Raw genomic sequence first — 17716 nt, forward strand, 5'->3', positions numbered from 1 at the left:
TCATGTCTTATTATGCTGTATCTTTTATATGGTCTGGTAACAAGTTTCTTGCTAATTTAATCTAAGTAGGGCATCCCATAGCGATTTCCCATTTCCCTTGTTAAAATTGTGATTGTTTCTCTATGTGCAAACTGCAGTAGGTGAACATTTTTATAAATAATTGCTCCTAATTGATACAGGTCATAATATATATTTTGTTAATTATTCAAAAAGCAGTCTTGAAATTGGAGAAATATGCATGTGTAAAGAACAGCTAGACTTTTTTCTTTCTATTTGGAATGATGTTCTTCACTGCACATCGTAGTGAGACCTGATGACCTTTCACTTTCAACCTGGTCTCAGTGGCTTGCTCTGTAAATAAGTCTTACTTTCCTATTAAAGCTAAGCTACATTTATGTTGAATGTGCATTTCTGCAAACAAAAGAGTTGTGCTGAATTAATAAGACTCCGAGTGATTCCAGCCTAATTTGCATTAAACTGACCCAAAGGTCCAGTAAAAATGGAAGGAATTATCAAGGTTTCCACAATATCAGAATTTGTATTAACAAATCACCACTGTCATTTTAAAACTGCTTATTTTACTAATTAAAGTGGCTTTTCAGGCCATGTTAACTATATTTAAGAACTATGCAAATTAACATGAAGGATAAGACTGCATACTTTCAGTAATTTATGACACAATATATAACTCAGAATATCACATTAAAGCAACTAGGTAGCAGTCTTAAGTTATAAAACTTTTAACTACATTATGAAAATGCTAAATGCCAAGCCATGGATAAAATAAGAATTACAGTATTGCAAAAGTGATCTTAAAAGACTTTTTATCATCTTGTGCTCTTTACCTTTGGGTGTTAATTGCAGCACTGTGTCTAACTATGAAATACTCTGGTTGGGATTTTTCCTTAGGTTTGCTATATATTATAGTCTAGTGCTGTGCTTTGGAAAGACTAGACTATAAAGTGTTTAAATTAACATCAAAGGTTAATTTTTTCACCCAAAACCTGTGTAGCACCCAAAAATGGTGCTTCTTTTTATGAAAGTCCCAGTAATCATTAGTTAGAATATCTGTATGTTCACACCTAATTAGATGTTATGCTTCAAGAATCTGCTGATTTATACTAATAACTAAATGAAAGGTTTTTTAAAAAATAAAACTAGAGAAAAAAAAAATTCAGTGCCTATGGCTTAGGGTAAATGAGAATAATGTGTGTAAATTACTCAGATACCATGATGGTGAGTTATAAAAGCTTCATATGTACCTGTGTGTTAGTTCCATCTCGGTGGTAAAATGGCTTACTTGGGCAGTTTGCATAGTGAACGCCACAAAATGTGTTAACCAAGCTCTGCTAATACTGCTTAGTACACTAACCAAACACATAGCACCCTTATTCCCATGTTGTGTTCTTGCTGGCAAAAAATATAAAACCCCTGTAAATGTGTTTTCAGTTTAGTTTCCCCAACTGGAGCTGCTGCAGCAGTATTACCCAGTACATGGAAGGTTCCTTCTGTTTCACATTGTCATATTACTTTTCTCTTTTAAGAAAGAACAGTTTATTTTAAGAAATTATCTAATTCAAATAAAAGACATTTAAAGAAGCACAGTCTTACTTTAGCATTTGTCTTACTTTCTGTACTTTATGTGAGGATGTTTAAAGAATAAAAACATTCTTACAAATAGCACCAAAAATTACTATTAATAGGAGAGATTAAAGAGAAAAGAATACTTCTTTTGTTGTAATTGTATATCTGATTCTGTTAGTTATAGTTTCTTTATATCCACTGCATAGTCAGTTCATCAGTATCTCCTGTTGGTTTAGTTGGTCTTTCACACAGCAGTAATTATAGAAAAAAAAATTTCTGAAAAAAATCCAACTGTAAAGCCACAAAACTCAGTGAAATTATGGTCACATATAGCACCCAACCTACTTTTACCTTTTTTTTCTGACTCAGTTTCAAGTTGATTATTTCTCTGTAATAAGGGTATTAAAACCAACCAATAAACAAAATACTGAATAGGAATGAATGGTTACAAAAGAAGTATGTCTGAGAGCTTAGCTGTGAGTAATTAAGAATAGTTTAAAGTTCTCTCTTTCTAACAGTTGACTGCTTTGAACTTTGAGAACATGAATACTGAAAAGCAGCTGGGTCATAGCTGAATGCATTAAAAATTGTAATAAGGGTAAGGTTGAAAGCAAGAAAAATCAAGCTGTTTAATTACTTCAGTATACAAATCTAATATACTCCCATTGATATTGAATCAGATGGGATAATCCTATGAAGGAGATTGTGGATATTGTGCTTTTTCTTGTTGTATTTAAATATATTTAGAAGTAGACCCACTATTAACTCTTAATGGTTATAATCTTGAGAATCCCCCATGACCACAATGCAATAGGCAACAGGAATGACTTATTACTGCATATATATATTTGACGAATGGGAACATTACTATGGAACACCTTCTTTTGCCGTATTAATTACACAACATTTAGCTTCCTAATGTAATGTTTACTTAGTAATTAGTAAGACTCAACAAATCATGAATATTAATTTTTTTAAAGAAAATTACACTCATTTTTCTCAACCCAGTTGTGTCAGATTTGGGAGGAGGAGTCACTCGTCACAAAACACTTTCTTCCCATTAAAAAAAACAACCTTTCCTACCATAAAGAAAAGTATTTTTTCACTCTGAATGGTACTTCTGAGGCTGGTGCTTCAGGCTGGTCATCTTGACAAAGTGTGTTGTAAATTGTGAGACCAGCAATGTGATCCGCAAACCAATTTCTAGCCTTCCATAATTGTTCGACAGTCACAGAAAAATCTCTAATATTTAAACAAAATGCTTATGGCCAAATTCTGTTCTCATATGTTCATGCATCTCCCCATTTTTTCTTTCGATTATTAAAACTGACATCAAAGCAGAACTAAATCTGGTTTCCCTTTGAGCTAGTAAAATGGGGGCAATTTTCCTTTAAAGTACTCCCCCTGTAATATCTGGCTTGCAAAGGAAAGAATCCTATAGGCAGCAATAGGCAAATTCCTAGTGTGGGATTCTTTAGTGTTAAAAAATGTTTATTAAGTTGCGTTTCTGTCTGAGAGTGGACTTAGTATTGCAGACAGGGGGAAATGTTCACTCTTCCTGCTTGTGGTAACTGTTCCAGTATTACTTTTTCTGTAGCAACATGGATGTTGCAACAATGAGAGGACAAGCCTCCCCAGATTGAAGGCTAATACTTTTTGTTCTTAATGCTGATTTTCGTAACTTTTTTCCTACCTGGATGTTTTTGTCAGGCTCGGATCACTGAATAGGTTTCATTTCTAGCACCTGTAATGTTTTTCTGAAGTGACGACATATGAATCCCTTACATTTATTTATAAAACATCTGTTTTTCCATCATCCAGTTGTATTAATACATATTTTTTAAAAAGCTCTAATCTCTGGGTTCTTCTTACTTTACATGGGGGTTATCTGTAACTTCCCAAGATTAAATTTAAACCTAGTACTGAAAACACTTTTAACAGATGTTGGCTCCCCATTATATAATATCTGTAGATGCATTGAGAGAGTTAGCAGAGCAAATATGCATGGGAAATGTGACTACATCCAATCCGTCAACTGCAGCACTCCATTTTTGGCAGTTTTATGGCATTCCTGATCAGATGTTTCAGTATTTTTTTTTTCATTTGCACTACTGCTGCAATGCAACGTGTTTGCTTCGGCCATGACGTATTCCATCTGCCTCCCCCATATCCATCACCTTAGGCAGTTGAGGAAGGGGATAAGCAGGAGCACCAGTGCTGTACCTCTGCACCTTCTTATTTACCACAAGTCATGCTTAGATGGGCTGCTGCAGGCATAAGAACATAAGAAATGCCATTTGCTGAATCAAACCACTCTTTGTAATTACCCATAACATTTTGTTTGCCTTTTTGATGACTGTTGAGCACTGAGCTGATGTTTTTAGCAAACTATCCACAATGACTCCTAGATCTTTCCTGTGTGGTAACAGCTAATGTAGAGCCCATCATAGTGTAGGTATAATTTGGGTTGTTTCTGCCCAGGAGCATCATGCTTCAATTATCTACATTGAATTTCATCTGCTATTTAGTTGCCCATTTGCTCAGTCATGCCTTGGTCCTTACAATACAGTAATAGAATCATAGAAAATTAGGGCTGGAAGGGACCTCAGAAGGTCATCTAGTCCTACCCCCTGCTCTAATCAGGACTGTCCTAACCAAGGCTTTGTCTAGTTGTGTCTTAGAATCTCCATCTTGGGAGGTTTTTACCACCTCTCTGGGTAGCCTGCTGCAGTGCTTTATTACTCTCTGTGAGATAATTTTTCCTCATATCTAACTTAAACTTCCCTTGCTGCAACTTGAGACTATTACTTGTTGTGTTATCTGCCACCACTGAAAACAGTCTAGCTCCATCCTCTTTGGAACCACCCTTCAGGTAGCTGAAGGCTGTTATTAAATCCCCTATCAGTTTTCTCTTCTTCAGACTAAATAAGCATAGTTCCCTCAGCCGCTCCTCGTAAGTCACGTGCCGCAGCCCCCTAACCATTTTTGTTGCCCTCTGCTAGACTCTCTCCTATTTATCCACATTGCTTCTGTAGTGGGGGGCCCAAAACTGGACACAATACTCCAGGTATGGCCGCACCAGTACTGAATAGAGGGGAATAATCACTTCCCCTGATCTGCTGGCAATGCTTTTGCTAATGCAGCCGAGTACACCACTAACCTTATTTCCAACCAAGGCACACCGTGGCTCATATTTAGCTAATAGTCCACTGTAACCCCCAAGTCCTTTTCTGCAGAGCTGCTGCTTAGCTAGTCAGTTCCCAGCCTGTACAGGTACATTAAATTGTTCTGTCCTAAGTGCAGGACTCTGCATGTGTCCTTGTTGAACCTCATGAGATTTCCTTTGGCCCAATCATGCAGTTTGTCTAGGTCACTCTGAATCCTAGTCCTACCCTCCAGAGTATCTTCTACTTCAGCTTGGTGTCATCTACAGACGTGCTGAAGGCGCACTCCATCCCATCTCCCAGGTCATTCATGAAGATATTGAACAAAACCAGCTTCAGAACCGATGCCTGCAGTACTCTACTTCATACTGGCTGCCAACTAGACATTGGGCCATTGATTACTACCTTTTGAGCCCAATGATCCAGCCAGTTTTGTATCCACCTTACAGTCCATTTATCCAACCCCTACTTCATTAACTTACTTGCAAGAATGTTGTAGGTGACTGTACCAAAAGCCTTACTAAACTCAAGGTATATCATGTCCATTGCGCTTCCTGCATCCACAAAGCCAGTCATCTCATTATACAAGGCAGTCAGGTAGGCCTGATTTGCCCGTGGTGAATCCATACCGACTGTTCCTAATCACCAAGTGCTTAGAAGTAGATTTCTTGAGGACCTGCTTCATGACTTTTCCAGAGACTGAGGTGAGGCTGACTTGTCTGTAGTTCCTTGTAGTTCCTTCTTCCCTTTCTTAAAGATGGGTACTATATTTGCCCTTTCACAATTGTCTGGGACCTCTCCTGATCACCACGAGTTTTCAAAGATGATGGCCAGTGGCTCTGCAGTCAAGTTGGCCAATTCCCTCAGCACTCTCAGGTGCATCCTATCTAGCCCCATAAACATGAACACATCCAGCTTTTCTAGTCTCTAACCTGTTCTTTCACCACTGTTGGCTGATAACCTTGTCCTCAAACTGTGCTGCTAGGTGCAATAATCTGAGAGCTGACCTTGACTGTGAAAACAGAGATGGAAAAGATATTTAGTACTTCAGCCTTTTCTGTATCCAGTTTGAATAATTTTGTGTCATTGGCAATTTTGGCCATCTCACTATTCACCCTCTTTTCCAGATCCTTTATGAATCTGTTAAACAGCACTGGTCCCAACACAGATCCCTGGGGGACCCCACTGTTTACTTCTTTCTGACCTGAAAACTGACTGTACTCATGCTTTGCTTTCTACCTTTAAACCAGTTTCTAATCCACAGGTGGACATTCCCTATAATCTTTCAACTACCTAATTTGGTTAAGAGCCTCTGATGGGGGACCTTGTCAAAGGCTTTCTGGAAGTCCAAATATATTATGTCAACTGGATCAGCCTGATTCATCTACTTATTGAGACCCTCAGTGTATTCTAGTAGGTTGGAGAGGGATGATTTCCCTCTGACAAAGTCATGTTGATTCCTCACAAGCAAGACATGCTGACCAATTTTTTTTCTTTTCTCACTGTTTCTACCAGTTTTCTAGGACCCAAAGTTAAGGCTTTTACTGGCCTGTAGTTCCCTGCATCCCCTTTTAGAGCCTTTTTAAAAATATTGGGGTCACGCTGGCAACCCTCCAACCCTCTGGTACTGAGGTTGCTTTTAGTGGGTACATCTGCATGTGCCCCTGACTACACAGTTGTTACAATTGGAAGTACTAAATGCCTGCACAGTAGGCCTGTGCAAGTAGGGAAGTATTCAATTCAGATTCAAATTTGGCACATGCAGGGGACAGTGATTCGATTTGGAGATTCAGATCACTGTCCTGAATCCATTTGGCCAAATGAGCTTCAGAAGATTCAGCGCTGATTCAGAGAGATTCGGTGATTCGGATCAGGCAGGGAAAGGCAGGCATAGCTGGGTATCTGCAGGTTCTCCCGTGGCTTCTCCAGCTGTGCCTGCCTCTCCCTGGGCGGGGGGAGCTGCAGGAGAAGCCCCCATGGCTGCTCTGCCCAGCCTCATCCCCCGCCTAGCCCCAGCCTTCTGGCACTTAAAAAAAAAAAAATAAAAATTTAAAGTTCCCTGCAGTCATGTGCTGAAGCAGGGGCTGTGGAGGCTCTGGGGCCATGTGGCAGAACCACCCCCACACAGGTCCCTATCCCCAATTTCCCTGCCACTGATGAATGCCCTGCCCATCCCCAGCATCCTGGAATTTAAAAAAGAAAAAAAAAGTCCCGTACTCACCAGCTCTGGCAGCAGCGATTGAGGCCTCTGAGGGCTCATGGCAGAGCCCCCCTGTGCAGTGGGGGGCAGTGGGGATCACCCCCCTCACCTGGTACCCACACGTCAGCTGCCCCATGGCGCGGGTGCAGTGTGGCTTGGCAGGGCGCCGTGCTGTCTGGGAGCTGGGGCTGAGTGGTGTTCAGCTCTGACTGATGGGTAGAGCCGCCCCAGGTTCCAGACAGCACATGGCACCCTGCCGAGCCACATTGTACCTGCACCATGGGGCAGCTGTTGTGTGGGTGCCCTCCACTGCCCTGTGCTGCACAGGGGGGCTCTGTCACGAGCCCTCAATTGCTGCTGCCAGATCCGGTAAGTGCAGGGGGTTTTTTTTCTTTAAAGTGCCGGAGGCTGGGGCTGGACAGGGCAGCCATGGGGGCTTCTCCTGCTGCTCCTCTGGCTGTCCCTGCCTCTGCCCTGGCAAGGGGAGCTGTGGAGGCTATGCCCTGCTGCTGTTTGCCCAGCCAGCGTGAGGGGGCACGATGCAGGAACGGCTCGCTCTGGGCGGCAGCAGGGTATAGCTCCTGCTCGCAGTGCTGCTGCACCTGCATCAGCACTGGGTGTGGGGGCTCTGCCCTGCCACCGCTTGCCAGCTGCTGCAGATGCAGGCATGGCAGCACTGGAAGTGGGGGCTGTGCCCTGAAGCTGCTTGCTCCCTTCCATCCTGAAGTGAGCCATGCCTGCATCCCCCCGTCCCGTCTTGGCTGGGCAAGTAGAAGCAGGGCTGAGCACCCGCTTCCAGTGCTACCATGCCCACGTCCTGTGCCCCCTGCCTCCTCCCTAAGTGACACACCCCACTGCCCTGGCTGGACAGCTAGTCCCAGCCCCAATCCCTCCCCAAGCCCATACCCTTTCCCTCCCTCTCCCCCAACCCCAAGAGACTCACGAGCTGGAGGCAGCTCTGTCAGCTGCCTGTTTACTCTATGACTGAATCTCCAAATCGGCCGAAGCTTTTCTGAATCAATTCAGATGCTTCGAATTGATTTGGAGCTTTCACTTGGTCTCCCAGTTCAATTCGGATTCAGAGATTCAGTCCTCGAATTGGGCTGTATCTCCTCCAAATCGAATCAGCTACCAAAGCTTTGCACAGCCCTACAGCACAGTAACTACCATTACTGCACAGTCTCAGTGGCGTATGGGTCATTTCAGACTCTACTGCGCAGTAGCAATGAGCTACTGCATAGTAGCATCATTGTCATGGTTTGTGCCTGCTGACACTACGTCGCTGTAGCATCTTGTGTAGACATGCCCATTGATAGGTTGCACACTACAGTTAAGAATTTGGCAATTTCCAGTCTGAGTTCCTTCAGGACCCTAGGGTGAATGCCGTCAGGTCCTGGTGATTTGCTATTGTTTCGTTTATCAGTTTCCTCTACTACCTTATCTGTTGAAACCTATTGGGCAAGTCACCATTCAAGATGGAACTGTTTAAAATATTTTATCTATTTTCCATTAGTTGGATACATGGAGTAATCAGAATTCCAAAACATTTTACAAATCAGTTTGTTCTTTCACTATTTGTAAGCAATCTGTACTGCCTGTACAGTGCTGTTCTCTGTTTACGATTTAGTTTACTGTTTACTAATGTCTATTTTTTACATGTTTATCTATGAAGAGTTATGTTCAGAAAAATCTACAGGATTAGAAATATACAAACAAAAATATATAGAGAACCTCTGTAGCTGGACATGAACCTTTATCTTCTTTGACATGACTTTGGCTTTTATAGTGTATTATACTTGGAAGATGATTTATGCTCATAACAAAAGGTTTTAGAAGGCTAAATTGCTAAATGGTATTATTTAGTGTATGTTTCAACTGTGTAAAACAGCAACAAAGCTAAGAAACATCTAAGGGGAACTTTAAATATAACCACCTTCCTCATTCAATCTGTTTGTGCCATCTAATGTTAAAGTAGTTTCAATATCTAGCTCTCAGAATTTCAGTATTACTTCAGCTTCCTGGTCCTGTCATGATATACTGAGCTTTTCATTTTAATGCTGGAGTATTTGTTCAAGTCCGTAGATTTTGCATTTTTAATCTTCCTTAGAACAGTGGTGAATAATGGCCCCTGGCAGGAGATAATGAAATTTTCTTAATTTATATTTTCAAGCAGAAGCCTCAATTGAAAATGGCATCCTATGGCCTGGAGACATAGCTCTAGTGCAAGTTTCAGGGGAGCTGTAATAATAATGCAGTGCCAGCGGTGACGGGGAATGATAGGACAGTGAAGAAGTAATTTAAGGAAGAAAAGAGAATGTACCAAAGCTTTATTGTAGCATATCTAATGATCTGCTGGAGATTCCCAATGGCTTTTGGAGCATGACAGGAGAAACTAATGTTATCTTACCAAAACAGAAGCCCCTGCTTAATCAGCAGAACAAGACTATTGATTAAAACACCTTACACAATAGATTACACATGGAATCTCATCTCCATACTTTGGACTTGGTAAAGTGTAATAATGAGCATAAGATAATCAAAAGAAGAGCAAAAGCAATTTGTTGGGAATTGTACAAGTCAAGATTAGAGTTGGAATGCAGACAAATTAGTATGGGAAATGCATTTGTCCTTAAAGCCAAATGCATGCAACTATATATGCAGTACAGGTATGACAGTGTAGTGGGTACAAGATACTTGCTACAGTTGTGACGCCACTTACTTTATCTTCAATTTTCTCTTGGTTCATTCATCTCGTATGCAAAGGGGTCATTCCTACATTTGCACCGTCATCTTCCTGAGGTGAAAGAAGTTCAAATATTGCACTGAAGTTGATCATTTAACTCTGTGTTCAGTTTGACATTACTGGGGGTAACATCGCTGCATTCTAAAACTTTAATCTTTGTTTATTCATACTAAAATGATGGAGAAAGATAGTGTTAGAGGGCACAGTAAGTTATTACTTTTACAATATAGCAGCTAATTGCACTTATATTTTGTTTTGCAAAACTTTGTTAATATAAGCAACTAGTTTGTCATTGTTTCAGTGCTGCAATTACTCTCTTCCTAACTAGGCTTTCTAATTTAATACATATACTAGTTTTTATAAATCAACTATTACTGCATTTATATAGACTGTTTTACAAATCAGGTTTATTTCCTTGTAAGCGACAAATTCATTGTATCACAAGTCTTTGTAAATATAATCTCTGTAGGCTAAAATTAATTGCCTTTATATGTATGCGTGTGTGTGTGTATGTATATAGATGGGCATGTGTGTATATATGTGTGTGTGTGTGTGTGTGTGTGTATATATATATATATATATATATGTGGGAAGGAATGGGGTTTTGGGGTTTTCTAAATGGTTTTTCTTCTGAATTCATATCTCAGCAAAATAAAAGTGATTATTTAAGAACTCATCCTGAATTATTGATAAAGCATTCTAGTTTTTCATACATGCAAATTAATAAACTAAGGCCTGAGTCTGAGAGGTGACATCAGTGGAAATTGCAGATGACTTATACTTCTAGGATCAGACTCTTAAGAGTCCATTTTGTGGACATTGCTTTTGTTTTTAGAAATTTTAGACAATACTAGTGTATACTTACCTTAATAAAAACAATCCATTAAGGTAGGCACCTATGCCCCAGCGGATAGGGGTGGGGAGGGATGAGGGGGTGGCTGCCATCTTGTGTGTAACTGGAGCTAGGTGGAACAGCCCTCGCTGAGACTACTGCTGCCCTTTGTGCTGCCCTGCCAACCAGCGCCTCCCCTCCCTGCCCCAGGCAGGCTGCTTGTCATGTGGTCGTGCCTCCCCTGCCCTCTGCCCCCCACTGTTAGTGGTGAGGGGCAGAACTGCATGAATGGCAGCTCTCTTGGCCAGTCAGCAGCAAGGAGTAGAGCCACCTGAAGGGCACCTCTCTCTATCAATCAGCAGTATAGTTGGGGGCCTTGCCACAGAAAGTCACAAATTGTATGCCTACCTCCTTGATATTGGTAGGTCCCTATAAATTACACAATTTTAAGAGGTTCTTCAGACCTGATGAAGGATACCGTGTGCCCAAAAGCTTGTCTAAAATCTCTCTCAGCTGTGTCTCTTGCGTGTTTCCTGGACCATCATTGCAGCAAGATCACATCAACACTGCCTTGTTTTTAGGAATCACTAGTACGTGTCCATTTTATCTGAACTAATCTCTTTCCTTTTTCCTTAAATAGCTGGCCAGATAAGTTTTCCACATTTTAAGGGTTTTGTTACTGGTGATAACTGATAAGACTCAGATCTATCAGGAGAGAAAATAAAGGAAAGATAAATAGTATTATTTCAAATAAAAACAAGATTCTACATCTTCCAGTGGATTTGAATATATCTACTCACTCCCTTGATATTGCTTTTGTAAGATCTTCTTTTTCCTAGCTAAACAATCTCTTTCAGTCCGTCTTGGGCTTTTCCACTCAATTTGTGTATGGGTTTTATTGTGACCAGTCAGTATATCTATCTTCTAATTGTCCACAATGCTGATCAGTTAAGTGTAAAATTAAATTTTAATACAGGCTCATAGTGATGGAAATCTTGGTATGAACTTATCCATTATCTGAAGTCTGATTTTAAAAGTGATGTTTTCACTAAAGCAAGATTTTAATTCATTTAATCGAACAAAGAATAGTAAAAATAAATACATAAATAACTACAATTTTATTTTAGAGGTGTTCTCATTGGTTCATTTAGGAATGATTTTGTGTGGCATACTGTAATCTGAGTAGGAGCAAGCTATCACAGATTTTGTACCGCATTCCCTTATTCTGCCCCTACAACCCGTTGCATAGCTTATTACAGAATAGACAACCTTAAGCTGCAAGTGGTGCATGGAGGGCAAAAGGCAGCTGCATTCTATGTTTTCAGAGCCATAAAAAATGTTTTTTCCCTCCATAGTCTTATGTGCAGAATCTCACATCAGTATGAGTCAGGGGCCAGGGAAGATTAAAAATGACTTTGGATAAACCACTCATTGCAGTTTATTTTCTCCAGAATGTTTGTTGAAGCTTGTGAATGATACTTCTTTGGGAAGTACTGTTATTCTGAGCAGCTGTGATTTAGTTTTCTGTTCTTTTCACATACTATACCACACAACATCAATAGCATAGCTGCTGTATGAGTTACCTGCACTTACATTTTGGTGAAGGGGGTAGTGATAAGGGCTAGGAGCAAACATTCAAAAAGCCCAAGCCTGAATCGATTCAATCTTTGCAGGTTAGTCTAACCTGCATAGATTGAACCAATTCGCAGCGTGAACAGACATTCACTGTTGATTCGGAAAATACAGGCACATGCCTATATTTTTATGAGGTTTATGCAGTGACTTATGGTAGAAACTGAGGGATGCTAGAGCAAGCCCTCACTTCCTTTTAGCTTGGGGGGGTGGGGTGTGCGGGCAGGCCTGAGTGTGATTGGGTAGGATTTTAAACCCCCACCCTGGCCTGCAGGGCTGCTAGGCTGTTCAGATGGGGGGGGGGGGAGAGGAAGCATGGCCAGACCCCAGCTCCTGGCTGGCACCAGGCAGCGAGAGCAGGGGCATGACCAGATTCACATGGGGGAGAGCCCTGCCCAACGCAGCAGCTCCTTGACAGCTCAGCCCGGCCTGGATGCAGGGAGCTGGAAGCAATCCAGGTGCACACCTCCTGTGGCCCCAGCCCAAGACCCAGCTCCAGCTGGGAAGGGCATGCCTCAGCCAGGGCAGAGCGGGGCCAGCTGCAGGTGCTCTGAAGGCGGGCATGGAGGGACTGGCCTGGGCTGCGGGGGGAAAAGTCCTTCCCAGCCAGTTGCAGCTCTCTGACAGCCCTGCCCAGCCTGGGCATGGGGAGCTGGGAATAATCTGGTTGCACAGATCTCATGGCCTCAGCCCGAGCTGCAGCCAGCTGGAAAGGGCCCTCCCGTGTGGCCCAGCCCAGGTCAGCCCCACCATCCATCCAGCCTGGAGTGGGAACCAGAGCTCTATGCCCTGGGCAGAAGCTGCAAGGCTGAAGCTTCCTGCCCACCCACTTAATGCACTGTAGCAGAGGCAGCAGCAGCAGCTGGACACAGGTAGAATAGCCCCCTGGCCCTGGCCAGCATGCATTGATGGACAGGGAGCATGGCAGCAACTGTGGGCACATGAGCCCCACAGGCAGCTGTCAAGCTCTGGGGCTGCCAGTGCCTCCAAGATGGCTTGGGAAGCCACGGGCACATCTCATATGACCAGTCTGGCTGCCAGGACACCTGCCTGTAGTTGCTGCCTGGCCAGCCACCACCTGTGCACTCTGGGTTGGGTTGTTATGGAGCTGCAACTGGCTGGGAAGGACCCCACCCCTGGGCCGGCCCCCCTTATCAGCCTGCCTCAGCTGGGGCTGAGCAGGGTTAGCATGTAGGGGCTGGCCTGGGCCACGGAGTCAGGGCCCTTCCCAGCCACCTGCAGCTCCATGACAGCCTGGCTTGGCCTGGGTGTGAGCAGCTGGGAGCAGTCCAGTTGCACAGTTCCTGTGATCCCAGCTTGAGCTGCAGCTGACTAGTAAGGGCCCTGCCCCTGTGGCCCAGCCTGAACCAACCCCTCTGTGCCTATCCTTAGCAGCACCAGCAGGTCAGCCCCGCTTAGCCCCCCAGCCTCTGTCCCCCAACCCCGCCTCTGCTGCAGGTGAGGCAGGCAGATGGTGGGGCCATGCTGGCCAGCCAGCTCTGGCCATGCCCCACCCCTGCCTCTGTAGCTGAGACGGGGGAGTGACCCTGACAGGGGCCAGGCAGACCCTTGCTGAGGTCCCTGGGGGAAGAGGGGAGGGAGGGAATGAAAGGGGGAATAAACCCCCTCCCTGCCAACTTAGCCTTAGGGGGCCATGCTGTGCCAGTGTCTGGCCATGCCCGCGTCCCTGCTCAGTTAGCAGAGGGGCAGGGCCAGCCCTGCTGTCTGAAACAGACAGCACAGCACAGCACAGGGCTGAAAAGCATGCTGGGATGCTGGGGGACTCTGGTTTAACTTAAACCAGGAAGGGGTCTGGGACAGAAGTTCCATAAACAAGTTTGACCCAAATCATTAAGTCTGATGCTACATTCAACCACTTTTAACTTAAATCAGTTTTGGCCAGTTTGAAACTGATTTATGTGCACTAAACTTATGTTTTGTTACAGGTTTAAACCAGTTTTCTGATCACTTAAACTAGTTTATTGTGCAACTTCTGTCCCTAGTGAAGGGGAGCATTGAGATGGAGATTAAAGATAGACCCCTCTTATCAATCCTTATGTTGTTCCTATGGTTTAGCATGCAAAAAAACCTGGACATCTCCTGCTTCTCTTGACAGTCTTAATAGCAAATGTTTAGTGGCTCTATAGAAACCTAATTAGTAAAGTTAGTAAGGTCCTTGTTTGAGAATTTATATGACAAGGAGAATATATATTGTTCATTCAGTCCTGATAGATCTACTCTACTATTTGTAAAACAGTGGTTCTTAACTGCAATAAGAACCTGCCATAACTGCTGCCATCGGGTGAAGTTGTCCCATGCACCTCTGTTTTCAGGAGATATTGCCAGAGGAAGCTGACTAGCAGCTGCTGCAGAAAGGCACATTTGTATGCTTTACATTATTTAGGCAGCTGCACTGTTTCTTCTGTAGCTTTTCCTGCTTTGGTTCCAATGTGCCTCCTGAAAAGGCGCACAGGACAGTTTCACCCTGTGGCAGTGGCAGCCTGGAAATAAATGCCATTGCCATTAGGTAGAGCTATGCCATATTGCTCCATTTTTTAGGATGCACGTTAGAGTTGAACCAAGAAGAATGTGCCTGCCTGCATAATGAAATGCTGCTGCTGCTGCAGCTGCTAATCAGTTCTGTTCCCACTTGACTTCTTAAAACTAAGGCATGTGGGACAGTTCTACCTACCCATGTGCCTGTGTTTCTAGGAGACACCATGCAAGGTCAGACCAGGACTGACTACAGCAAGAGCACATACTCCTGCCACAGCTGCTTCTCAATCTGGTTTTGCAGGAGTGTGACACAGTTCCACCTGACTGGTGGCGATGGTAGTGGGGTGAGTCTGGTAGAATTATAATGACCTATTCTACTGCTAACATTGTTACTTAAAATTGCCAATAGCTCAAATTAGGAGTGAGACCTAATAAAGGGGGATAAGGCAAAACGCCGTGTTTATTGGTGACATGAAGCAGATGCATAAGCTTGGACACACCACTCATACAAACAGACGCACATAAGCATACGTACAAACAGACATAGACAGACATACAAACAGAACTGCTCCAGTAAGATGTTATAGTTACCAGCAGATGTTACTCAATATTAGCACTGGATGGCTGGGTCCAGGCTTATTGAGGATGATAGGAGCGGGGGTATACAGGCATGCATGCCTGTGCTCCATGATGTTGCAGAGAATGGATTCCGCCTCTTGTCTTGTCTGCATCTCACTTTTATAGGGATTTCAAGTCTTTGTTCAGCATTGGGATTTTTCCATGCTCAGTCTTTAATTAGAGGTTGTTTCTTCTAGTTATCTCAATTTGAGGTCATTCCAGTGCATCTCCGATGAGGTCATTCAAGTAAAGTTGGTATCTTTGTTGGTATCTTTGCCTTGAAGCATTGCGTGCATCTCCGAGTTGGTATTTCAATCATTGTGTAGTTCAAATGGAAGGATATGCAAATTTTTTTCTTCTTACTATCTTCTTTGCACCTGATTACGGACGAGTTCTTCAGCCATCCATTAATTAGCTTAATTAGTTTACTGTCTGGTAACTTATACATTGGTGCTTTGTTGCTTACACAATCAATTAAATCTTTTGTTTTCATGAAAATAGTTACCATTTTTTCACCATTTACCCTCTCACACAGACACTCATGTACACAGGGCATACAAAGTTCATCTACTCATATCAAGCAGGGAACAAGCACAAAATGGAGTTTTAGTTCTTCGTACAGTCATAGAGGTTGATCAATTCAATACTATTATCATTTAAACATAATAACTAATATGCAAAAATTCATACTACAGCATATGAATTAATAATAGGTTTGTAATGTATAGATTATAATATGCATAATCTATCTAAATTACATTTTTAATGGTGTGCTGCTAAATTCTGAGTATTTTTGGAGGGGTGCCTTGAGTCTAAAAAGAGTAAGAACCACTGCTACAGAAGAAATGGGGAGAGTTATCAGTTATAGTTATAGCTGATCTTTTATGAGGTAGCATGAATTGAAGAACAGAGTGATCTTGCATCTCTTGGCAATGGGCAGCTGTAAAATCCATTGGTAGCAAGATGTATTACCTTAACTTGAGATCCAGTATTCAGAAGTGTGGGAAGTGGTGGTAAGAGGAAACTTAATATATGACTGGAGTCAAAGGCTAGACTATTATTTAACTTTGGGCTTCTTTTATTCAGTTTGCTGACAAACAGAACTCACCAATGAAATCAGCCAAACTCTCTTTCTTTTAGTCACCAATGTTTTTCTAACCATTTATTTTCACTTCTCTGTTTCTTTTTGCTTCTTTGTAGGAGACTTACAGTGTTTATTAAGTTTCATGCGCTCTGTTGCAACTGTGTGAGGTTAATATAAATTTAAATTTAATATTATTTTTGTATTTCGTATACCTGAGTAATCTGAAATTGATGCCAATTTTAACGTTTGCTATTTTGTGTACAAGGCATTGTAAACTCAGTGGTTTCTGGCTATTGCAGATATTTGCACAAAATTTGTTCTCATATCACAATTCAGTGGTTTTCAAAAGATCTCTTCACTTAATGAAATAGAGATTTTCTTGCACAGTATTTTAGTTTGAATATATTTCAGCTGATCCATCATTTTTAACTGCTTTTCTTATTTCTTCAAAAGGTCTCTCTTTACCTCTTCCTGTAATCCAACAGAGGCATGGCCATACTTGTCTTGGGATGTTTAACAATACAGAAATTTAAGTGTGAAGTTTAATGTTCTTTGTCTGCAGTAACCTTCAAACCAAAACCATGTCTTCCTTTTGGTAGAGGAAGCAAAGCTTTTCTGAGATATGCACACATTGAGCAGTACATACATCTTTAAAAAGCAAGAGAATGAGTTATGGTATGAGCAAAGCCTTGTCAAAACCATTCATTTTTGTTATTACACATTATTTTAAAATGTAAACTTATACCAAAACACTCTGCCATAGGGAGTCATATAAAGCCAATATTTATTTGGGGTGGTTTCTTCAATCAAAAAAGGTGAGTTAACTTTAGAAATAAGCAAAATGTAAGTTAAAAACACCATATTTCCTTGTGTGCAACATGTACCTCTTTGCTAACAAACTTTTGCTGGTAACTGGAATGTGCCACTTACAAGCAAAATCTTGGTAAAGTGTGCACATGTTCCATAAGGAGTAGAACAGTGAGCAGGGTTAGCTTCCTTGTTGCTGCTACTCAGTTACTAAGTCAAGGAAAGATAATTTTTTCTTACACACCTTGTTTTTGACACGCAGAATTATTTTAATTCAGGACACATTGCATTCCAGGTAAATAAGGTATGGATTGACCAATGTATGAAGAAAATCAGCACCATATTGTACTACATTAGCATAAACTTGCAACTTAAAATTTCCTTTAAATTACCCTTATTTTCCCCTCTACAGGTGCAACAACCGAACACAGTGTATAGTAGTTACTGGGTCAGATGTTTTCCCTGATCCCTGTCCTGGAACATACAAATATCTTGAAGTCCAATATGAATGTGTTCCTTACAGTAAGTATACAATTTTTGATCTTGTTCACTTTCC

At 42.1% G+C, this 17716-nt stretch overlaps 1 protein-coding gene across 10 annotated transcripts in view; it reads left to right on the forward strand.

Moving 5' to 3' along the window:
- ADGRL2 (adhesion G protein-coupled receptor L2) overlaps positions 1-17716 on the forward strand; it is a 485613-nt gene that overhangs the window by 405182 nt on the left and 62715 nt on the right. For all 10 annotated transcript variants that reach the window (XM_019489074.2, XM_019489075.2, XM_059727993.1 and 7 more), the window contains one exon: positions 17573-17682. In XM_019489074.2, coding sequence (XP_019344619.1) covers positions 17573-17682 — 110 coding nt within the window. The remainder of the gene's footprint in view (positions 1-17572; positions 17683-17716) is intronic.

Source organism: Alligator mississippiensis, chromosome 5 (assembly GCF_030867095.1).
Source record: "Alligator mississippiensis isolate rAllMis1 chromosome 5, rAllMis1, whole genome shotgun sequence".
NCBI lineage: Eukaryota > Metazoa > Chordata > Crocodylia > Alligatoridae > Alligator > Alligator mississippiensis.